This window comes from Lissotriton vulgaris, chromosome 10 (genome assembly GCF_964263255.1).
Source record: "Lissotriton vulgaris chromosome 10, aLisVul1.2, whole genome shotgun sequence".
NCBI classification, from domain to species: Eukaryota; Metazoa; Chordata; class Amphibia; order Caudata; family Salamandridae; genus Lissotriton; species Lissotriton vulgaris.
Window position 1 is genome coordinate 161,075,059 of NC_141698.1, and position 25,473 is coordinate 161,100,531.

The following is a 25,473-nucleotide window of genomic DNA, read 5'->3' on the forward strand; positions in this document are numbered from 1 at the left end:
GCACAGAGTATTTATTAGAGAGGGTCACATCTGGATGTATAAACAGATTGTCCAAATTAACTGTCTCAGTCTTGCCTGTACCCACTCCAACCACCTCTTCAATAGCAATGACTCTACTTGTCTCATCATTTATAGGGGCTTTCACAGAGACTTTTGCAGGTTTCCTCTTGGACTCATCGCCCCCCTTAGCTGGGGAATGTTTCTTCTGCTCTGCCCCTATTCCCTGCTTTATAGCATTCATTTGGGGTGTTGAGGCCAATGATGGCGTGGGTGTCTGTGTTTTTGAGGGCTTTAGTTGTTTGGATGTTGTCTGAGAGATACTGGAAGCCATTACTTTATAGTATGTTTTCAATAAGGAGGTGACCTTGGTATATAGCGGGACGTCTTTCTTAGTTTTAGTCTTCCTTTTTGATGCTCTTGTTCTTGCCACAGTTTCTTCTGGACTTTTATCCGGGTTATCTATTTTACCCCTACCTTGCCTAGCGTGCCTGGCTTGCTTGTTGCTAGACCTTACAGAGGTGATGGGTGGGGATACTCTTGTGGGGTATCCTGAGTTCTCCTGCGGGGTATCTCGTATTAGCCTTGCCCTCAGTGCGTACCTGTTGACTCGTACACCACAGTTTGGAACTTGGGCCTGGGCCTGGCCAGCACCTCCCTTCTGCCCCACAGAATCCACTGTTTCCACCACAGGTTCTACTGCCTCAGATTTTATTTGATGGTACACCACCCAACTCATTAGCCCCCTCAGAGCATATAATTGTATCATCCATCCATTCCCCTTTCTCCAATATTGTAGTGGCAACAAACTTATCCGATGTTTTCAATTTGGACAACTCCACTAGTTTGAATGACCCAACTCGATCTGCCCGATCAGCCCTCCCCGGGATGTGCCTCAAAATGTACTTCCTACGATGCTTCTCCACTGCAGTTATTTGTATTTCAGCTGAAGCCTGTACATAGAACTCTGTACTCACCCCAAAAGCGCTGATTTGTGAACTTGTATCGACAGCGCTGAACGTACCCCCCTCGTTGCTGCCACTTGATTCCTGAAGAGATACCTCTCCTTTAAACGGAACGACGTCTCCTCTCCTCCTCGGAGTTTGGTGTACTCCAAGCGCCCCCAGGGAACTGCGGGCAGAATCGCGTCTCTTCCTCGCTAGAGCCGCCTCCTCCCACCGCGTTCGACAGGACCTCCTGCCGACGCCTCCACAGGCTCTGCCTTCAATCCAAGGAGCCTCTCTCGCGTCCCTTGCTGGGTCTTGCCGCTCCACTCCTCCACCCATCCAAACACGTCCTCTTTCGTCTCTCCCGTAACTCCGCACGTCCTGAAACAAACCAAAAAGGTAAGCCGCTACTATTACAGCGAATTTCGAGACAAACTCAGAACTTCAGCCACGCCTGCATCCGGGAGCCGAGCCGAGCCGCGACCGCTTAGCTAACGGCCGCCATGTTCCTCCCCCAGCTTATTCTCAAAGCACCCGTACTGCCTTGAGTTCCAGCAGGTTTATATGTAGAAGTATCTGCGATGGTTCCCATTTGACACACTTGCAAATCTTGGAGATGAGCTCCCCAACCCTCTCTGAAAGCGTGTGTTGTGATGACCAATAGGGAAACTTGGGCTATGAATGTTAAGCCTGTGGCGAGATTCGAATCTCGGTTCCACCAGGAAACAGCTGTGCGGATTTTCGAGGTGACATGGATGATATTGTCGAAAGAGCCTTCTGTTTGGAGCCATAGAATTTTTCGATATTGCAGGGTACCCTGAGACTTTGCTGTATCAGTATCCGTCTTAATTGATTGGAGGATGTTGTCATTTTGTTTCCCAAAGAGGGCTCATAAGGGAGGCCTAGAATTTTGCAATAAACCTCCGGTCTGAAGGTAGTGACTGTCAGCCACCCTTGTCTTCGTAGGGATGCTGCTTCTGCCATCTGTCTGAAACCTGTCGATGCATTGTCTATGGCACAGTCGAATATTTGTTGGAGAATTTTCTTACTTCACCTTTGGCATCCTTCGGAAGACGGTCAAGATATGGTCTTTATGGATGAAATCTTCTAATAGAATTTTAAAACAATTCAGGCAACAACTATTACAGTTGTTATATGCCCTTATATTGGTTACAAGACACGCAGAACGAATGCCGTGACTGCTAAAGTCCACGGTGTTATGGATGTAATGCCTTATCTAAAGCTCAAATTCCATGTCCTAAATGAAGTACACACACACTTTAAAACTGCATGACAGAACCAAAATAACGGATACACTTACAGGCGTACATTGACGTCTTTTGCTGTCTCCCATGGACATGAGATATCTGTACCGAATGAGATGAAGTACAGTTGCTTCTTGTAACACAGCTGCTCATCTATGAGGTACTTCATGCAAAAAAAAAAACATGTTATTATAAATACACACTTTATGTCCAAAATAAGAGTTCTGACTATTAATTAAACTTAATTGTAAATGTATTTAAAGTACAGCAGAACAACAACAATAGTAAATAGCAAGAAAAAAAAACACTTTGGGCATAACACAAAATTATTTTGTATTAAGAAAAGTAGTACTACTGTATTACTCTTTTATATACTCTCACATGTTTTGTGTATTGGACCCAAAACATTAAAAGTTAAACACAGTAAGCGGCTCACTCTTCAACTTCTTCACTTTAAAGCGAAGTTCTCGAGTATAACATGATGTTGCAATCGCATTAATTTCCATCACAACATTAATGTAACTATAATTCACATGGGTCTGGCACATGGGTCCGCTAGGGCTATCTGTGAAGTACACAGGATGGTCCTTCCACAACAAGCAGCACTGGTGCTCGATAAGCACCCTTCTGGAGCAAGACATAACCCATAGCCCAAAAGAAGATGGCAACAAGGAGGGTGCTGTGAAAACTAAGGAGTGCCATTTTAGGTAGTTTCATACCGGGATGGTTACGAAATACAGTCTAGGTGGTTCTCGCCACACAGGAGCTCCAAAGAAGCTTTCTCATCACCATCCATGTGCAGGAGGCTGCAGCACAGTCAGCGATGTTACAGAAGAGGATGTAAAGTTTCGATGAACACACGGTGGTGGCGATTTTGGTTGATGCTTGGTATACTAAGCAATATATCTCACATAGCAATTATTGGCAGCCATCTTCTGTCGACTGATATGGAGACAAAAGCAAAGTATGGCCTGAATGGCTCTTGGTACTAAAGACTTCCAAAGAAGCCATGTCCACCGCCATTTGTGTACAAATGGGCATCAGGAAAGTAATGGTGGTGGCTGAGTGAATTCAAAGTGACACCCTGCCACCCTTCAATGTTTCCCCCAATTACCAAATCGATTCGGTAATTGTCATTCATTCCGAATCGGTAAATACCGATTCGGTAATTACCGAATCATACCGATTCCGTAATGAAATCGGTAAAATTACCTAAATCCCGATTGCCAGTTCTTAAATACCGAATCGGTATGATTCGGTATTTAAGAATCGGTAATCTGGGATTACCTACATCTGGCCCATACATACCATGAATGACATAAGTGCCATTCCACGTCAAAACTAGAAAGTACCTATTCAGAGAGAAGTTCTGCCTCTGTTTCACGTCTAGTGCTATTCTGTCCATTTTTGCTGCAGTTGGGATGACACGGCGCAACTTACAGCAGGGAAACCTATGCAGCCTCAGCAATTAAATCCTAACAGACTCCCTGTATGCATTCCTTTTACTGAAGAGCTGTAATTCATGTTCCCTAAAGCCAGCTGAGAATGTTCAGGTGTAGCTCCAAGGGCTTTATAAAGAAAGAGGTTCTCTAGGGAACAGCCGACAGAAAACCCCTAATAAACCCTCTACATTGGGTTGTCTGATCATCGGTCTCAGCATGTGTAAAGCCCTGAAGCTTTTGAGCTGAATTATCATTCTTATGGTACAACATTCAATAGATAGTGTGATCTCAGTTGAGTGGCAGATAATCACTCTGAACATGTTATCAAATTTTGTAGGAAAAATCTTTAATGGTAGTTACCAAAAGTCCTCTCTGGAAATCAAGTAATCCAGGGTCACAATTTGCATCTGATGAATCAACAAGAACTCCGACTCTGTTTCCTTTAACTAGTCCAAACATCTAAGCAGTAAAAAACAAAGTTAATGAATACACATTTTACAATACCTAAAAATATATCATTAACAAAATTTGATATACAACAAGTACTCACCATAGTGATTTCCACAATTTACACTTAATTCAACAAGGATTCAAACTTACATTATAGTAAGTGTCCAAAAGGCCAGTAAAGATCTGAGTTGGTAAACTCTTAGGCAAAACAGGTTGGTGGAAAGATTAACTATTCCTTTCACTGTCAATATCTGTAGCGCACACTTAGCACATGCCCAGAACACATGTCAAAACAAGGAATGCACCATTACAACGCTACATTCTTGCTGAAATTAGACACTGGGCCTGATTCACAAAGGTACATTTACACTTCTGTGTAAGTTTACACTTGCTATAGTAACGTCACTACTTTTTGAAATGCACTAACTATAAGAGCAATTTTACTACTAGTAACATTGCTAGTAGTAAAATTGCACTCAGAGCATTCACAAAGGTAAACTTAAATTTACACTTGCTGGGGTAACTTTACAACTGTTTTGGTATTCACAAACTGCTAGTGTAATTTTACTACTAGTAATTTTACAAGTGTAATTTTACCACTAGTAATTTTACTGTAGCAAAATTACACTTGTAGTTTGTCAATCCAAAAAAGTAGTAGAGGTACAACAGCAAGTGGAAATGTTCACAAGAGTGTACGTTTACCTTTGCAAATCAGGCTCATTGTTGGTACAAAGCCTTGTCTGCTCACTATAATTTGGCCTTAGTGATGATCGTGTGATCGAGGAAGTCAGTGGGTGAACATGACAAAAGGCTTATTTATCTCCTCTGTGTTAATTACAAAGCACAAAGTACTTCTTTGGAAAAATTATGATTTTGAATTCATGCCCCCCGCTGGCACTCAACGGCTCTCAGCTTCAACAATAAACAATCATTCGGCATAGATACCAGGAAGTGGAAATCACAACTGGAAATTGATGTAGCAATAATAGTCACACCTCTTTAAAAAGGCTGTCGTTTTATTTATTTCTTTATGTCCACAAACTAATAAGCAAGAGCATATTGAGGAGATATAAGTATCTATAAACTGAGGGTGTCAGATAAAGGACCACAGTAGCGGAGTCCAAGCCCGGTTTTCCTATTATCCACATAAACTAAATGTAAATACATTGAATCTAAATTAAATGAATTTAGACATAGGTTATTTAAAAAATCTGGCATGACTCTAGGTATCTTGGACACCCCTGTGATTAACCAACCAATTTTAGAGAAATGTTACCTGAGGCACCACCTTTAGAGTCCCTATAACATTGACTGCTGAATGAGTCTAACACAAGACACTACAGGGTGAGATTGTATTTGTCAGGGAGAGCGGTGGATATAAACAAAGGTGTAACTAGCTGGGGGACTCTGGGAAAACATGTATCAGACAAACAGAAAGATTGAATAGAAAGGATCCACAATCACCCTCAACATATGACCATTTCAAAATACATAACCCCATTCTAACACCAGACCAATAGTATGTGTCACTGGTTTTCAGTCATGGATCAAGGGCAGGCATAGCAAACACAGGGACATCAACCTGCTGATCTTAACACAGCTTTCAGGAATCCGCCTACAGTTACTCCTACCCACCAGGAATGATGAGACTGTAAACAATTATTCAAACACTTTTTAATCAAAGTGACTGGAAACCTACACTTTGGGCCCACTTCTCTAGACTCAACAAATCCAACTATAAATGAGCTATTAAGTGTCAAGTGATCAAGTGATTATAGAGGGTGTTTTTAAGAAAGAGAATAGATCGACCTTCCTAATACATTTCCATAAATATGTATCTCCATATCACATCTTTTTCGGGGTCACTAGAAAAATCACCCACAACCTGATGGAGCTCCACTGGCTCTTCTTGTCAGACCACAACATCTTCAAAACCAACTGCATCATTTACAAAGCTATCACAACCTGCACTCACGTGTATCTGGCTGGCTGAGAAATGCACAGTCAGCATTTCTGGTGCCTCTAGGCAAACTGGCAGCCAGGACACTGCAGACTGCAGACAAAGAAGTGCATACAAGAAACAATAAGATGACAAGCCGTTTTTTTTATCTCTGCATCCAAGATTGGGTACACCATCTCTGTTTAAATCAGGACCAAGTCAAGAAAGAGTTTAAAATGCACCTTTTTAATGAACACTAGATATGGGTACAACAGCAGTACACTTTGGTCCCAGAAATGATCTAACCCTCTACTCAGTTGTTGACTGTATCCTTGCCTTTGATCCTGTACAGCATTTTTGGTTAGTTTCGAGCTACAAAGTAACATATACATGCATACACACATATATACATGAATAAGAGAGCAAGCTATTTTTAAAAAGTTTGTAGGTAAGATTCTTGTCTTATCCTTAATGTAATTATTAATGGACATTAAAGCAAGAATGGATATCCATACCTTTCTGCTGTCTTCCAGGAGCCAATCAATTCTCTGGTGGTAAAGTTCCAAGGCTCTAACAAAACAAAATATGATTTCATGAATATAGTACTTTAGTTTTGTATTAATTGGCAGTAAAACAGAAGGCCTTCCAATGACCGTCCATGTACGCACTGAGGTCCCACCCCCTCGACATGCCTATCAAGGACACACACACACACGCACAAACTCACTCATGGATGCAATCAGAAACTTATGCATGCACACACTCATGACACAAGAAGGAGTGGTTGGTCGGCCCATTTTCACTTAGCAATTCTAACTTTTAGCTGCAATGCCGCTTTACATGTAGCTTTTTCAGGAAATGAAAATCAAATCTAAAACGTGTACAATAACACATACATTTTACTGGCTAATGTACGCAAGTGTGATATAGTAGATATAAGTAAACGCAAAGGGCAAGGATAATGCCATCGTGTTTCTTGAAATAATGTCATTGATCTTTCTTCTTCTACAAAACTACACCGCATTAGCACACAGCGCTTTGATTTTTGAAACCGGGAAAGCTCAACATACAAATAATAGAACTCAAAACGAGAAAACACATTATTTTTGGTGGTGTGTGATGGAACAGGTTAAGTATTCCTTTCATTGTCAGTATGAATAGTGCACACTAAGCAACTTGACTTTAATGCAGATTTAATCAAATAACATTTTCTGTCACAGAGGGAAGCCCGTACTACCACCAAGGCTAAGCCCCTCATATTCTAGCCTTCTGCCAAAAAAGCTCGTTTGAAGTGACCTTTCACCACTCACAAAGTACCTTTCTGGGTTGCCCCAGAGGGCTGTATACGTCATTGAGTAACATGAGGACAATCACTGCTCAACTCACTCTATTGCTAGAAAACACATATATATATATATATATATATATATATATATATATATATATATTACCTACTGGCGTGTCGCCAGTAGGTATATATAGTTAGGATTTTTTGTCTATGTAACTTTTGAAAATTCTATGTCTAATAACTTTGGCGTTTGTGGACGGAATCGGCTGAAATTTTCAGGAAAATGGCACATTTTGTTTCTGAGCAGCCCCTGAAAATTGGGGGGGGGGGGGTTCGTCAAGGGGGGGCCGAGAAAAAAGGGGGTCCCAAAACGCGTTTTTCCCATGTTAATTTCCATAGGGCCTTTGGCCTCACTTTTAGCTCGAACGGCTGAGTGGATTTGCACGAAACTTGGCAAAATTGTAGGGACTGTTAGCCCGATGTGCCTTTGCTAGGTCTCAATATATGTGCTCCAGTGGATTTTGAGAAATTAACGTTCAAAACAAGATATATATCTGTAACAGCGCTCCGGGCTGCGCTCCGGTCCGCTTACTTTTCGCGAAACGGAACTTTGCGATGCGAAGCTGATTGGCTCCCCGGTGTCTGTCAACATTCTAAACAGTCCGGAGCGGCCGCCATCTTATCTCTCGGTAGGATCGAGAGAGAAGAAGAGGTGAAAAACGAAGGGGGAATTTAATGAAAGGGGGCTAGGTATACCCCTCTTGACCCCCTAGGAATGTTGTTGGGGTTATTAAAGGGTCCTGTGGGGAAAATAAAAAAAAAATTATTTTTCACGGTAGAAGCGCTTTCCGGGCCGCGAACTGGGCCGCAAACTGGTAGCGAAACGGGAATTCGCCATTTTGTGCTTCGTTTTAATTAAATTACTAGGTATAAGGGGGTGCAGGAGACCATTTTGTGCTTCGTTTTAATAAATTACTAGGTATAAGGGGGTGCGGGAGACGTATCCTAATCCCTTATGTTTTCTGAGGGTGGCTGAGGAGGCTCATATATGTTGATACATGTCTTCCAGCGGCTGTGCGTGAGCTTTTTTTTTTTTTTGCTGCGTGACGTCTGTTAACGTTCGATTCGATGGAAATCAGGAAGTGTTGACCACCAATTTGTCAGTGCGATAAAATATTTTGTTATAAATGAATCCTTATTGATAAATATTGTCTGCGCCATCTTGCCTTTTTTCCAATGCCACAATTTTGTCGTGCACGGCAGCCATTTTAGATGCCAGGCCGGTCCCAGGCTATCACCTAGCCCTGCAGATGTAGTTTATGGCCCCAGCTGTAGAGAATCCAGACATGCCAACCCTCCCGATTCAGGCGTGAGACTACTGATTTCAGTGCTAGTCTCCCGCCTCCCGATTTCTGCAAGCAAAAACCCGGGGGCATATTACCAACAACTAGCGATAATTTTTGTCTCAACTTGTTTAGAGACAAAAATTATCGCCGCACATCGGCGATTTTTATCGCAGATAAAACTTGCTATTAGCAAGGTTTATCGCAAATGCGATAAAAAACGGCCGCAATGCATGAATATCGCTGAAAAGTCAGCGATATTCATGCATTATCGAGCAAATGCTCTTAGCCATGTTATCCACCTCCCATTGGATAACATGGCTAAGAACTGCGCAGGTCAGGTGTTAGCTTTTGGAGATATTCGCGCTTAGCGCGAATATCTCCAAAAGTTGGTAATAGGAGATAGCGATGTTAGGGACTGTTTCCAGTCGCTAACATCTTGGCACGCCCACTTTGCATGTCATTACTGATAAATATCACTGACATGCAAAGCGGAGCCCAAGATGGTCGCTATCTCCTTTTAGCTGTCACTAACTGGTGTTAGCGACAGCTTGGTAATAGGGAGATAATTTTATCTCCGCTTTCTTGGCTTTTAAAGCCAAAAAAGCGGAGATAAACCCCCTTGATAATATGCCCCACGATTCCTCGGGGGTTTCAGCTGACAGGGCTTGGTATTGTGTTACGTGGTAATTTTTCCAGGAAACGTCAGAGGGTCGATGCAGGGGTTCTAGAAGGGGTGATAAACCATTTAAGCCTCATGAACAAGCGCATGGTCTTATAAAGATCTGTGAAGTACTCGGGGCGGCGGTGTGTGTCCTCTTTCAGGAGCGGGCGGGGGGGGGGGGGGGCACTGCCAGCAACTTCCAGGCCAGGCAGTGTTCAACACTTGCGTCACCCTTTCTCTGCCTGCTATTGCGCTCCATGCTTCGGAAAGGTAAGAAAAAGAACGTGCATTTGAGTTTGAAATGTCCGATCCTGTAGCAGTACACTTGCAAAGCCCACACATGACAATAACCCGATTCAAGGCCCCATTCACCCGTTGTTTAAAAAAATATATAACACTCCAACAAAGTAGGATTATAAAACTTTATTAACTTTTAAATATAACGAACAGAACAAAAACTGTAAAAACATTTAAACATTTTTGACAAAAAAAAGCAACAATGGTCAGAAGCTGTCTTTTGTGCGAATAGTCCCAAGGCAGCACAACGTGCTGAGTTCTGGACGGCACCCAGGTGATGTCACCTGGGTGCCGCACTGGTTTTTGGGATCCTACAATGCAGCAAAGAAAAACAGCGTGGGGCGTCCAGGGTGGTGCGGAGGGAGGCCTCGTCAGTAGCGGTCTGTTGTGCGAATAGTCCCAAGGCAGCAGAACGCGCTGAGATGTTGATGGCACCCAGGTGATGTCCAGTAAACTGCCGCACTGGTTTTGGTATCCTACAATGCTGCTCCGAAAATTGGCGTGGGGCGGCCCGGGGGGGGGGCGTGGGGGAGGCGGCGTGAACGGGCCTCCCCAGGTGGCGGCCATCCAGCTGAGTTGCGCCCGCTCTTGCGGCTACAGCGTCTCGCTCACCATGTTGTTGAGTTGCTCCCACTCTTGCAGTGCAGCGATAGGCGGCTGCCACATGACTCTTAAAATGGCGGACGGCTCTTCGGTTTTGGGCCTGGTCCACTAAAATGACCCTGGGACACCTTGGAACTCGGACGCTTGCCTGCTAGGGCTTGGGCTCCATTCTCGAAAGCGTCCCCTCAGCCGTGAAGATTCTACAAAAGTCTTGGGGGCCCTCGACTCCTGCAGGCTTCCGGTGGGGAGCTGCCGAACACCACCCTCAGAGGCACCCTGATCTACCGACCCCCTGGACCACGCACGCAATTCAGCGAGGACATCGCCGACTTCATCAGCCCGCATGCCCTCCCCTCCGCTGACTACATCCTCCTGGGAGACCTCAACTTCCATCTGGAGAACAACAACGACCACAACACCAGCACCCTGCTCGACAACCTCGCCAACCTGGGACTCAAGCAACTGGTGTCCACCCCCACCCACCTCGCCGGACACACACTCGACGCCGTCTTCTCATCCAGCACAGACATCGACTTCAGCCACGCCACAGAGCTTCAATGGACGGACCACAGCTGCGTCCACTTCACCTTCAAGAGAACGACGACCCACCAACACCAGCAACACACCGCCCGCAGAAGCTGGAACAAGATCACAGCAGACCAGCTCGCCACCTCCCTGAGCCAACACCCTCCTGCCAGCTCAGCGAACCCCAGCCAGGCCGCCGATAACATCACGAAGTGGATCAGCAACTGCGCGGACGAACTCGCCCCGCTGAGGACCCCGCCTAGCAGACCCGGCAGCAAGAAGGCCCCATGGTTCACCGACGAACTCAAGAGCTCCAAGAAGAACTGCCGAGCCCTCGAGAAAGTCTGGAAAAGGGAACCGACACCGGACAACAGGACCTCCTACAAACTTGCCACCCGGAAACACCACCAGCTGATCCGCGCCGCCAAGAGAACAGCATTCAAGGACCGGTTGGACAACAACGCACACAACAGCAAGGAACTCTTCAACATCGTGAAAGAGCTTTCCAACCCCAGCGCAGGAAACAACGACATCACCCCCATCGCAAGACCTCTGCAACTCCCTCGCCTCATACTTCCACAACAAGATCACGGACATACACAGCAGTTTCAACAACCAACCAACGCACACCACGACCGACCAGCCACCCCCCCCCACCACCACCCTCCACGCCTGGACCCCGATCAGCACCGAAGACACCATCCGCACGATGAACTCCATCCACTCCGGATCACCAACCGACCCCTGCCCTCACCACGTCTTCAACAAGGCCGACGCTGTCATCGCACCCCACCTGCGAGACATCATCAACACATCCTTCGACACCGCCATCTTCCCTGAAAGCTGGAAACACGCCGAACTCAGCGCTCTACTCAAGAAACCAACAGCGGACCCCACCGACCTCAAGAATTACCGCCCCATCTCGCTTCTCCCGTTTCCAGCCAAAGTCATCGAGAAGACCGTCAACAAGCAGATGGCCGCCTTCCTCGAGACGAACGGATCCCTCGACCCCTCACAGTCCGGCTTCCGAGCCAAACACAGCACCGAGACCGCCCTCATCGCCGCCACCGATGACATCCGAGCCCTGATGGACAATGGAGAAACAGAGGCCCTCATCCTCCTAGACCTCTCCGCGGCATTCGACACGGTCTGCCACCGCACCCTAATACGGCGCCTCAGCAACATCGGAATCCAGGACAAGGCGCTGGAATGGATCATCTCCTTCCTCGACGGAAGAACACAGCGAGTCCGCCTACCACTGTACAAGTCAGAGGCCTCCGAAGTCATCTGCGGCGTCCCCCAAGGATCATCCCTGAGCCCCACCCTCTTCAACGTCTACATGAGCCCCCTCGCGGCCATCGTACGCAAACACCACCTCAGCATCATCTCCTACGCCGACGACACCCAGCTGATCCTCTCCCTGACCAACGACCCCGCCGCCGCCAGAGCCAACCTGCACGAAGGGATGAAAGAGGTAGCCGAGTGGATGACGACCAGCCGCCTGAAACTGAACTCGGACAAGACGGAGGTCCTCATCCTGGGCCCCTCACCCTCCGCCTGGGACGACTCCTGGTGGCCTCCCGCCCTGGGCACCGCACCCAAACCGACAGACCATGCACGAAACCTGGGCTTCATCCTGGACTCCTCCCTCTCCATGACCAGGCAAGTCAACAACGTCTCCTCGGCGTGCTTCAACATCCTACGCATGCTACGGAAGATCTTCTGGTGGATCCCCACAGAGACCAGGAAGACCGTCACCCAGGCCCTCGTCACCAGCCGACTGGACTACGGCAACGCCCTCTACGCCGGGACCACCGCCAAGCTCCAGAAGAGACTCCAGCGGATCCAAAACGCCTCAGCCAGACTCATCCTCGACATCCCACGATCCAGCCACATCTCCGGACATCTGAGAGACCTTCACTGGCTCCCCATCAACAAGAGAATCACCTTCCGCCTCCTCACCCACGCACACAAAGCCCTACATGACCAAGGCCCGAGCTACCTCAACAGCCGAGTCAACTTCTACGCCCCCAAACGCCACCTCCGATCAGCCAACCACGCCCTCGCCGCCGTCCCCCGCATCCGAAGAGCGACCACAGGAGGAAGGTCCTTCTCCTACCTGGCCGCCAAGACCTGGAACTCCCTCCCGTCCGACCTGCGCCTGACCCAAGACCACCTCTCCTTCAGGAAGAAGCTGAAGACCTGGCTGTTCGAGCAGTAGCGGCACCCCCCCCCCCCCAAGCGCCTTGAGACCCTACGGGTATGTAGCGCGCTTTACAAGTGTCACTGATTGATTGATTGATGATTGCTCGCGGAATGACCACGACGGAGCCACGAGATGGTGGTGCTCTCATGCTGACGCCAGCTTCAGTCTGAATCATCCAGAAAGAAGGTGGGGCTTTCATCGTTTGGGAAAAAAAAATGTTCTAAACCAATGAAAAGTGTTATTTTTAGGTCATATGACCAAGCCTTCCATCTTTAGGAAACCAAAAGTAAAATGAACCAATGAAAAGTTTTATAAACAAGTCACATGACCTGTTTTGCGGCATAGGGCTACAAAAAGCGTAGAAAATCCGTTGGCACGTGAGGCGGCGTCAGTAGCGGACCGATGTGCGAATAGGCCGAAGGCAGCACAACGCGCCGAGATCCGGATGGCACCGAGTTAGTGTCCAGCAAGTTGCTGCACTGGTGTGGCTATCCTACAATGCTGCGCCGAAAGTCGGCGTGGGGCGCCCCGTTGGCCTGTGAGGTCGCGTCAGTCAGTGGGGGCTGTGCGTCTCCCCCAAGATGGAGGCTCCTCGGCTGCAGTGCGGCGCCCCTTAGCGTTTCACTCGCCGTCCAACTGAGTTGCGTCCGCACTTGCGGCTACAGTAGGCCGAAGGCAGCACAACGCGCCGAGATCCGGATGGCACCGAGGTGGTGTCAAGCAAATTGCCGCACTGGTGTGGCCATCCTACAATGCTGCGCCGAAAGACGGCGTGTCCAGCTGAGTTGCGGTCACTCTTGCGGTACAGTGACTCGAACGCGCCGAGATCCGGATGGCACCGAGGTGGTGTCCAGCAAGTTGCCGCACTGGTGTGGCCATCCTACAATGCTGCGCCGAAAGACGGCGTGTCCAGCTGAGTTCCGGTCACTCTTGCGGTACAGTGACTCGAACGCGCCGAGATCCGGATGGCACCGAGGTGGTGTCCAGCAAGTTGCCGCACTGGTGTGGCCATCCTACAATGCTGCGCCGAAAGTCGGCATGGGGTGCCCCGTTGGCTTATGAGGTGATGTCAGTAGTGGACCGATGTGTGAATAGGTCGGAACCAGCACAAGGCGCCAAGATCCGAATGGCAAGTCCTGGATGTTGAGTGCCATAGTTGAGAGTTCTGAGCAGTGCTTGTAAGACTGTCTGAAGCTTATTTGCACCTGCTGCAGCTTCACTATTGCCCTGGTGTGGCCAAAGGTCGCACATGACATAGGCGGCCGGCTCCCGAGGTCTGACGGAACTTTTTTCCTTTTCCTTTTTGCTTCTTGTCCCACAATCCGTTTCATCTGAAGACATGACCAGGTCCCTGAATGTGTGCAGGGGGACGTTATTGATTGAATCAAAATGGCGGCTTGACACAAAGCTGACTCAAGCGTTGCTGTTGATGCTATACAGACAAAAATTGGTTTTCAGTTTGTACATTCTTCAGGATTTTTTTTTCCATCCAAGGCTGATTGAGAGTTTGTAGAAAAATGGCTTCAGATTTTCCACATATTACTCTTCTACATTCTTCCTAAATGTAACAATGTGAGACTCACTAGGAGAACGGCTGTTTATCTTTCCTTTTGAAAATGCTGCCTAGAATATTTTCTGAATGGAAGACACCATCTTGTAGCATAAAGGGCCGAAATGGGTTCTGGTCTGGCCGATGGTTGGTGGAGACATTTTGACTATATCTTGGACCTGCCCGGCCTCGCCCAAAATGGCGCCGGTATAAATGGGACTCGTAACTCCTTGTTGTGTACTGGTTGAACAACCTTGATATCACGAGATATGAATGCAGTTTTGATGCTCATGGCGGGCGGGGACGAGAATTGATTGAATATTTCGACATCCCTATTGATATTAAGTTCTGATGTGTTATTGATTACTGTACTATTGAAAGTTCGAATTTCAGTTTGCTCCGTGGCCGGCCCACGTGGTTATAGGCCCGTATTTGTATGCTGACATTTTCACAATAAAGGTTTTTAAAACAAAACATGGTAGTAGTATTTACATTGGTAAAGTTTTTACTTTTAGCCACTGTTTTCGAATCAGTAAAAGGCAAGTGAAATAAAGCAGTCCAATTACATGACGGATAAAAGGTATAATACGTAGGAACGCAGTAAAGATAAATGGTCAAGGGCAGTTGTGTTTTCCACTCCTGCAACATAAAGTGATCGATAAGAATCTGATAATCAGGCGTATCGGCGACTAAGACAGCAGGCCGAGTCTCTTTTACTCAACGGCTCCGTCATGGAACGAAGAAACGCCCTTTTTCAAGAAAAAGGAATATATTTTACTTGCAGGACAGTTGTAAATTTTCCGGGAAAGTACATTAGCCTGGAATATTATAACATATATGTTTTTAAAAAAAAAAGATCGAAATCAATAAAAAGCGTATATTTTAGGTCATATGACCAAGCTTTTCATTATTAAAATAACAAAAGTAAAATGAACCAATAAAAAGTTTTATTAACAAGTCACATGACCTGTTATGCTTACGTTACGCGCTGCGCGCCGCGCCCCGGATCACTTCCGGGTGCGCTAACGCGGCGTGTTATATAACGCATTACGCGACAACGTAGGTCAAGAATATAGTCACAATGTCTCCACCAACCAGCGTTCGGAACACAACCCCTTTCAGCAGTCCAAAAAGTTCTGTTAAATGACAACAGAGGGGACAGGCAACAAGAACCATCAGTCAAAGAGGGGAGGGCAAGTTCTTCTCTACCGGGTCATGTTGGGGCGCTACCGGAACTGATCGAATTGGTAGTCTACAGTGTTTCTGGATGTTTCAGACTAAAGCTGGCGTCAGCATGAGGGCACAACCATCTCGTAGCTCCGTCGTGGCCATTCCACGAGCAGACATGGCAGCCGCTCCCCACCAGAAGCCTGCGGGAGTCGGGGGTCCCCAAGACTTTTGTAGAATCATCACGGCTGAGGGGACGCTTTCGAGAATGGAGCCCAAGCCCTATCAGGGAAGCGTCCGAGTTCCAAGGTGTCCCAGGGCCATTTTAGTGGACCACGCCCAAATCTGAAGAGCCGGCCGCCATTTTGAGAGTCCTGTGGCAGTCGCCTATCGCTGCACCGCAAGAGTGGGCGCAACTCAACTACATGGTGAGCGAGACGCTGTAGTCGCAAGAGCGGGCGGTAAACAGCTGAATGGCGGAAGAGGCACAGTGTAGCAAAAGCGGTCGGAATGGCAACTAAAACGGTAAAGGGGCGCCCCACTACAGCGTGTCTTCAGGTCAAACGGATTGTGGGACAAAGTCCAGAATAGAAGAGTCATCAAAAGGCAAAAAGTTCCGCCGGACCCCGGGAGCCGGCCGCCTATGTCGGGGGCGATCTCAGGCTACACCAGTGCTATAAGACTTGGGGAGGGTGTCGTAGCCAAGCGTCTTCTCCGAGTCCGTGCCATCACACCGCCCCTCGGGGGCCTCCGTCAAGCGGTTTAGGGAGGTACCATATAACATTGTTTTCAAATGCAGTCAGGTCCACAAACGACCCTCACTTACTTTGAGAATAGTGAAGCTGCAGTAGGTGGAAATAAGCTTCAGACAGTGTTACAAGCGCTGGTCAGAACTCTGAACTATGGCACCCAACATCCAGAACTTATGCCATTTGAGAATGGCAGTGACATTGAAGCAACTCAGGGACCAAAACCATTAACGTACTTTCACGTATGAAAATCTTACTTGGGGAGGGGGCAGGAGCGAAGCGCCCCCTCCCAGTCCGCGCCACCACACCGTATGTTGAAAATCTGAAGCCATCGTTCTACAAAGTCAACCAACCTTGGATGGAAAAATCTAGAAAAATGTACAAACTGAAAACCAGTTTTGGTCTGCATAGCATCAGTAGCAACGCTTGCTATCAGAGTGCATGAGTTTCATGCTCGATCGATTGAGCTAGCCGGATCGGGCAATAAAAAGTATAAAATAGTTATGTAAATAGTTATTTAATAAAATGTTTTACCCTGTTTCTTTGCTGGTGTGTTGTCTATATTTTTAATATTTGCATAGGGTTTGTCGTTATTTTGGGCGGGGTGGGTGACGGAGCCGAGCTGTCTTGCAGCCCTCATGGTGTGGAGCTCAGTTCATCTCACTATTTTCTTATTTCTCATGAAGGGTTGTTCCTAATATTTCTATTTTAGCGAGGTCAAAAAGAGATCCAATTAGTGGCCTACTGATTTTGCTCGATTACTTTTATTTTTTTACATGATTTTTCACGATTTTTCACTATCTGCAAAGACTAAACAGAGTATTGCGACTTTGTGCTTGTTTGTAAATAGAGAATGAACCAAAGAGAATCAATTGTAAAACAGTAAATGCTTGGATAACAATCAATCAAATGGAGAGACAAGCAGGCACGACGGATTACAACGGGGGTAAAGGCCTGCGTTAACTACTCTTCACTATCTGCAAAGAGAGAGTACTACTAAGAGAAAAGAGGGGAGGGGGGCAGCGTTCTAAGCACATCAGCGTGCATAAACACGAAAAAGTTTTTACCTATCACATACTTGACATTTTACAGCTTTTGATATTTGCTATTAAAAAACCAATGAAATTCACTGAAAAAACCATAGGTTATAGGCCATATATAGTTAGGAATTTGCATTTACAAAACCTTGAAAATTCACTGAAAAAACCATTGGTTATAGACGATATATAGTTAGGGATTAGCCTTTTCAAAACCTTATTTTACTCACACAAAACCATTGAAATTTCATATATAGTTAGTTCCACTAACTATATATCGCGCACCCGCAATCCACTGCTGATGATGTCACATATTACATCATTCATGACATGGTTAGTGACATCACTGATGACATCACTGATGACATCTCAAATGACATCACTGATGACATCTCAAATGACATCACTGATGACATCTCAAATGACATCACTGATAAAATCACTGATAACATCTCATTTGACATGACTGATCACATCACTGATGATATCATTCATGTGATAATACCATGAACCTCTTCAGACTCTAATATAACCTTAGATACAATCAGTGTAAATAGACAGTCACAGACTGTCACTCATCCATGGAGTTACTCACACACCTAGTCAGTTATGCAAAAAATCAATCACACCTCCATTTTCTCAACTATACAGTTATACACACCTTACGTATTCAAACATATACTAACACATTTACTTTACTCTCTTATACAATCCCTGATACATGTTCACAATGATCCATACAGCCACTCACACATTCACTGGCTCTTATGCACAGTTATTTATATATGTCAACTCTCACATGTACTGTGTTTTACATATGTACTTACTTTGACATGTAGCACTGAGATATCCATTCACTCACTAATACACTCATGCACAGTCAACCGCCCATACAGTTGTTTCCACATGCACTTTTGAACCCATACATATAGTGAATCAACTACTCACACATCTATGTACAGAGTCACACACCTCCCAGCCACCCATACACACACACTCAGTTTCCCATACAAATACTTGGACAACCAATGAATAACCCATACAGTTACTCATATAGCTACTGATCAACATATGCAGCAGTTTGTAGAACAACAGATATAATGATGCACAAATTAAAACAGTTTAGTCAGTAACCCATGCACTCAGTGAGACACATTTAATCACTCACTCATACAGTCAGTCATGCACCTACTAAATCCTTCATCCAGACACTTATACATCCACTCATTCTTCAATATGTAAGACATATTTTAACTTTACAGAAACATACAGTCACTGGATGTTGTCATCAGTGATGTCATCAGTGATGTCATCAGTGATGTCATCAGTGATGTCATCAGTGATGTCACTAACCATGTCATGAATGATGTAATATGTGACATCATCAGCAGTGGATTGCGGGTGCGCGATATATAGTTAGTGGAACTAACTATCTAACTATATATGAAATTTCAATGGTTTTGTGTGAGTAAAATAACTTTTTGAAAAGGCTAATCCCTAACTATATATCGTCTATAACCAATGGTTTTTTCAGTGAATATATATATATATATATATATATATATATATATATATATATATATATATATATATATATATATATATATATATATATATATATATATATATATATATATATGAAATAACTTTATTTTTCACTTTACAAAATGCTAATACAAAAAGAAAACAATTTGGCACCAAATCATCAAATGCTAGAAAACATATTTAAGGTGGCCTGGTACTCACTGCTCAAAAGGCCCTGATACATCCAGGGTTATCCCAGAAGGAAGTACAGGGTGCTTGGTGATGTAAACTCAGTCCTCGCTAAACTCCATGAACTTCATTGCTCACCCTCGCCTTCCATCCAGAATAAACTTGTTTAAAATACCTAATCACCATTCAAATATCAAGAACTTTGTCAGAGCATCCCAGGCCAATCTTCTACAGCTTACGTGGGAGACAGTCTTCTCCTGGCTGGTCCTTTTAGAGTATGTTCAGGCCCCAGGGCCAGAAGCACAGGGTCAGCCCAACACCTCCTTATAGCCTCCCCATATGCTTTTCATCCACTGCTGCCAACATCTCCATCATCACAATTCCTCACAACTTATGCAAGCCCACACACCAACAGTGCACACTCAATCAAAATAACCTTACCTGAGATCCCATGCATCACCTGCCACAACAGACACATCCAATAAATGCCTCATTTCATGCTAATTAACAGACCAGGAACTGCTGCCATCATCACATAATAGCTTTGGTGCCATTTGTATGAAAGAAACCTGGCTCATTATCCACTGCATCCTTGATATTCTGGTGCCACAAAACTACAACATTCAGCACAAGGAATGCCCGAGCAGAGCAGGGGGTGAGTTGCCTGCATTTCCTGCACTTTCTGGCCCAGCACTCTCCTGAAGCAGTCAGCCTTCAGTACCTTCGAACTCCAATCCTGTCATTTTCTGCTATCAGCTAGGAACGTCATTTCATTATACCTCATCTAGCAACCTGGTGGCAGCAACCCGTCTTCGATCTCTGAAATACCCAACCTCGTCACAATAGTGCCAACCAGTTTAAAAAACACAACTTCTTTTGATACTTCTACCAGCCAGATGATGCACACAGACTAACAAAAATGCATTCCTCGATCTGCTGGTCAGTGCTGATATCTTCCAGCTCATATCACTTTTTACCAACACCTGCAGGGACATCCTAGGCCACATTTGCACCAGTCTGCCACTCCTTCAACTTGAAGACTGGATAGAGCACACCAGTATTATATTCAACTTCTCTACAGTTTACCCACTTACAGCGCTCAACCAAACCCAAACCCCTAAAAACAATGGGCAGAGTCTTCAGAAACATCCCAACAAATGTATTTTATTCTAAGGTCTGACAATGGCAACCCTTGTCATCTTGCCCTTCTACACGGTTGATCATCCAGTGCAACTTAACACCATTTAATGTAGAAGGAACTTTAAAGGAATCATCCTGCAGTGGTTTACTTCTTATTTAAGGCTAGATCCCAGAAAATCCAAATGGATTCCAGTAGAACTAAACTTATTTCAATCTCCTGTGACATCTCCCATGGTTCCAAGCCCTGGGAGACCTGATAACCAGCAGGAAAACAAGTACACTTCAATATGTCGATGATACCCAACTGCACCTAGAAGTCTCATCTGGCCAGGACATTGACTGATTACAGGGCAGCTGCACGAAAATTCAAATATGGATGTCCAAAACCATCCTCAAATTGAACTTCCACAAGACTGAATTAATGGTCATTGCTAAAGAAAGCAATAAAAAAACAATAGTGCTAGGTTGGCTCCTAGTGAAAAACCAGAACAGTTGCACTCCACAACTAGTCAAATTTGCAAAGTCCCTAGTTTTAAAAAATAGACACTAACCACAGCTTCAACGCCCATAACACACACAAAACAAAGTCCTTCAGGCACCAATTGACCCTACTCTGTAAAAAGAAGCCTTTCCGCCCAGATGCTGACTTCAAGACAGCGGTGCCGGCATGTGTCTTATCCCATATCTCACCAGAGGAATGGCTTGTTGGCTGGAGCCCCCAAGACCAATTTGATGCCACAGAAAAGTGTCATACAGCATCCTGTCTCACAAAAGGTCTTCACATATTATGAGGCAATTACTCCAGTGCTCAAAGAACTACACTTGTCCTGGAGCTGCATGAACGTAGCCCCACTAAGTACATCAGAGAATGCATTTTTAAGATCATTATTTATGTTTCCACCAGCACCCCAAATTTACCCTCAAGTATGGATTTAGTTATACGCAGGGTTAATCATTGCTAATCTCAGACCGCTAGTGCACTGGGTTCAAATTTGGGTGGTGAAAGAATCTGAGCACTACCGCTTGTCCTTAAAGGAATTGAAAGAGATTGATCGTGTTTGCACTATGCTGTGGCTAAACTACATTAAAACTTGGTTTAGGATGCTGAAGATGAAAGATCTTTGGGTAAAGCCTGATCTAATTCATGACCAAACACGCCACAGACTAAAATAGCCATAGTGGGCTTTTGCTGGGCATCCATTTATTATGGATCAGAGTACTGGGAGAATAATTGAAACATTTTTACTTCACAAATCAATTTCTAATCTTGAACCTTTAATATACAGAATGTTATCTTGAATGATCAAGAATTTGTACATATGTTTTAGAATTTGTATTGTTTCAGTAAATACTTTTACTTCTATATGGTCCCTGGCCACACCGAGAATAAATTGCTGTCCTGTTTGAACACTGTAATGGAAAACTTGTGATCTTACCCAGGAAGAAATGGGTAATTCCAATATGCCAGTTGATGGGAGTGAGACATTATTGGCAAGCACTGAGGATATTTAAGTCAAATACTTCAGAATCAATTTTGCTTTGTCTAGGTTTTTCTCTTGGGCTTGGTCTTTAAGGAAACGTTTAAATTCAAGTATACTAAAAATGGATTAACTTGTAGCATACCTATTTTAGCATTGTTTTCAACTAATAATGTGGCTTTCAAATTCAAATAATCTTATTTCTATTGACTGCCGTTGTTTGAAGAACACTGTTGTAAAACTAGCCTATTTATTGGATTTTATGGCGAAGTCCCTGAAATAAGGAAAATGTTACTTACCCCATATGCATCTGTTCGTGGCATGTAGTGCTGTAGATGCACATGGTTAGCCACCTCTGGTAGTAGGGTGAAAGAACTGTGTAGGCACCTCAGCATATATACGATTCTATTGTAGACCGTTCTCACTGACAATTTGATATACTTAAGTCTCTGTATGAGGTGTGGTAATATTCCTATTTACTACTAACTCTATTTTGCAGTTCCATAGTTAAGCATGTAAAATGAATTAGTCGAGGAGTAGAGTCCCTCATAGCTTACGGAGGAACTGGAAGATGGTTAGAGGAAGGGTCATCAAGTGAAGAACCAGGAGGTGGCAGACAACCATCCACAAATGATTCAGTTTCATGACCAGAAGGGCGGAGTGAATTCAAAAGCTATGTTGATCAGCTTCCACTTTTTTTTATGTTGGCTACGGGGCTTGAGGAGAGCATGTACTGGTCCTTAATACTGTTGTATTTTCTCCCCAATGCCCATCACCTTCTGTCAATTTTTTTAAATGCAGCCCCTGTCTAACGGACAGTGGGAGGCTGAATTTGCAGAAAATTGTGAATGCCAATGCAGGATGTAGAGCCACTGTGCTTCACATGTCCCCATCCCTGCATTCACAATCATTTGCAAGGACTCACATTGGCAGTTGTACACAATTAATATCCATGAGACACCTTTCTGCAAATCCTTAGGGTTGCCTCACATCGTTATGCAGAAACAGCAGCTGCTCTGTGACGCGGTCATTCACACATTAAGCAAAAGGTAACTGTGTTTCAAAGACTTACCATGGATTTGTATCTTCCTAATTTCTGAAATTCGGTATCGTTTTGCACAAAATTGTTACACCTATCAGATTTTCACACCTACCACTGAGGATTAGGCTTTTCCTCCTTGTAAAAGTATTGGGGCCAATCTTACTTTTAAAAACACTGGAGTACAGTCTGGCCCATCTAGATGAACAGCGGTGTCCGGGAGAGGGGACACCCGAAGGCACTGCCCCGCGGCCCAGAGTGAAACTGTTTGGTGGAAACCTTGCATTAGATGTCTACCCCAAAAGATCCTGGCGGAATGCCTCACCATGGTCCCTCTGCTGTACCAGGCACTTCTCCTGGCCCTATTGTAGGGTCTAGCCCAGGGCCTGGACCATCAACTGGTTCTGTACAGAGCATGATGGGGCCAAACCCTGGTCCACACAGCATACCCCATCCAATGGCAACCCTGGGACCATCAGATTATACACCAGAGGGCATGCATCAAATGCATAAGTCAATTGATGGAATGCATGAGAAAGCAATGGCTGAAGAAATGCACTGTGCCCCCATGAAGAGTACCAGCATGAGGCCGCCGCACCCCGGGATGGGTCTACCTCAAAGTCCAATGGACCAGCACAGCCAAGGTTATATGTCTCCTCACCCATCTCCTTTAGGAGTACCTGAACCTGTTTCCAGTCCAATGTCTGCAGGCGGTCCAACTCCTCCGCAATTTCCTCTTGGCCAACAGACCCCCATGATGCCAGGAGATCCACAGGTTATCAATCAACCAAACCGTGGTCCGTCTCCTTTCAGTCCTGTTCAGCTTCCTCAGCTTCGAGCTCAAGTTTTGGCATACAAAATGCAGGCACGTGGTCAGACTTTACCGAAAAACCTTCAGCTTGCCGTTCAAGGAAAGAGGACTTTACCAGCAATTCAACAGCAGCCACCACCACCCCAACCTTCAGCTAACTACAACAGACCACCTGGTAGGTCAAGATTAGGGCTCGCAGAGTGAGTAGTAGTATGACCATAAAATGTTTTAACTGATTTGTATCAATTGCTAAAATGGCAACCTAACCATTTTGCTTGCTTCCAGTTGCAATTCTTTCCTAAGTAGCATGCCTGTCCTGCCATACCTCAAGAGACCATTTGAAAGATTAAAGAACCCTTACACTCACAGCAGCTTCATGGAAATATCACTGCAGGGGTTTATCAATTTAGAGCGCTCGTTAATCAAGCTAGTGTTTTTCAAGATCCTATGTTCCCTCTGTGGTTCTCTACATCTTCACATGGGTGTTTTATATATTTTCTTTGTTAAACTACTTATTTTTCACGGGCCTGTCACATTTTTTGAAACTTAATGTATTAATTGGAATTTCCTGAATTTTCAATAAAATATACTTCACTTGTAAAAAAAAAAAAAAGAACACAGGAGCACTGGTAGATAATTATGCCTTTGCTCACACTTGAAAATTATTTAATAGAATTGTCTCGTCCAATTAAAAACTACGCGAAAGAGGTGAAGAGAATTTGAGAGTTTACAAAGGTCATTGTTTGATCATTTGTAAGTAGACATTACCTGGAACTACATGTAAAACGCTATTTTGCTTCAACTATTTGCTTGTTTATAAAAATTATTTAATAGTAAAGATTAAGGTAGCTATTGCACGAAAAATATATCTATGCTCAAGGACAAATCCTACACTAGGAATAACATTTCCCAGAAGCACAGGGAAATTTACTGGTTCACATTTTTATTCAAATGCATGGAATCTATATGTTTCGTGTGAGGGATATTGCTCATAGCTAGAGGATACTATGTTGCTTTTCACGGTTCGTGGACTTTTTCATGAAAGTGTGTAATGTTCCTTTTGTTCTTATTTAAGCAACCGCCTGATCCTTCTTGCACAGCCACAAAATCTCTCAAACTAAGAATGGCGATGATGTTTCAGATGTTGATGTTCATTCATTTTTAAATTGTCTTTGTTATTTAGAATTTAAAGCACAATAAAATGAAATTTATACAAAATGTTTTGTGAGCTTAATTTACCTCTGATCCAGAATCCATAAATTGCCTCATTACACCTAGCACATATTTGTGTTACTAAATTTCATATACGTACTGGCAAACTCTTGATGCAAAATGATTAACTGTGTCTGCAGTAAACTCGATGTGCTTCGTGGAACTGTCAGCTCTGCTTCTAAGAAAGATAAAAATAAAAAATATAAAAGATGACAAAGCAAGATTTAGCCTATGAAAGATATTTCCAGAAAGCTAAGCACACATGTACATTTTGAACTTACAACACAACAGTTCCCTCTCTGATCAGATTCTCAATTGTAAGTCTCATGTGTTCCAGACTGTGGTTTTTAAGCCATTCTTCTGAGGTTTGAAAGTCCACTGGATGGGCTTCTTTTCCTTGAACATTCTGTGAAGCACAAAAAGAAGACATCATGAAGGGAATAGAGAATATGGTATTAATGTACTACCACATTAGTGCTTGTAAATCCTCACTGTTCATTGGGTTCTCAAAAGAAACACATTACTCACATGTTACTATAGTACTCCAGCATTGGTATCTTTCACAGATTCAGATCCCTGAATTATTCCCCATTGTCAGGCTGGGAATCTCCT

The 25,473-nt window shown here is 44.6% G+C and overlaps 1 protein-coding gene across 3 annotated transcripts in view; it reads right to left on the reverse strand.

Moving 5' to 3' along the window:
• The window catches only part of VWA3A (von Willebrand factor A domain containing 3A), a 544,099-nt gene that overhangs the window by 453,009 nt on the left and 65,617 nt on the right, over nucleotides 1-25,473 (reverse strand). For all 3 annotated transcript variants that reach the window (XM_086940772.1, XM_086940773.1, XM_086940771.1), the window contains 5 exons: nucleotides 25,143-25,267; nucleotides 24,962-25,039; nucleotides 6,556-6,610; nucleotides 4,012-4,110; nucleotides 2,266-2,372 (listed from right to left, as the gene is read on the reverse strand). In XM_086940772.1, coding sequence (XP_086796898.1) covers nucleotides 2,266-2,372; nucleotides 4,012-4,110; nucleotides 6,556-6,610; nucleotides 24,962-25,039; nucleotides 25,143-25,267 — 464 coding nt within the window. The remainder of the gene's footprint in view (nucleotides 1-2,265; nucleotides 2,373-4,011; nucleotides 4,111-6,555; nucleotides 6,611-24,961; nucleotides 25,040-25,142; nucleotides 25,268-25,473) is intronic.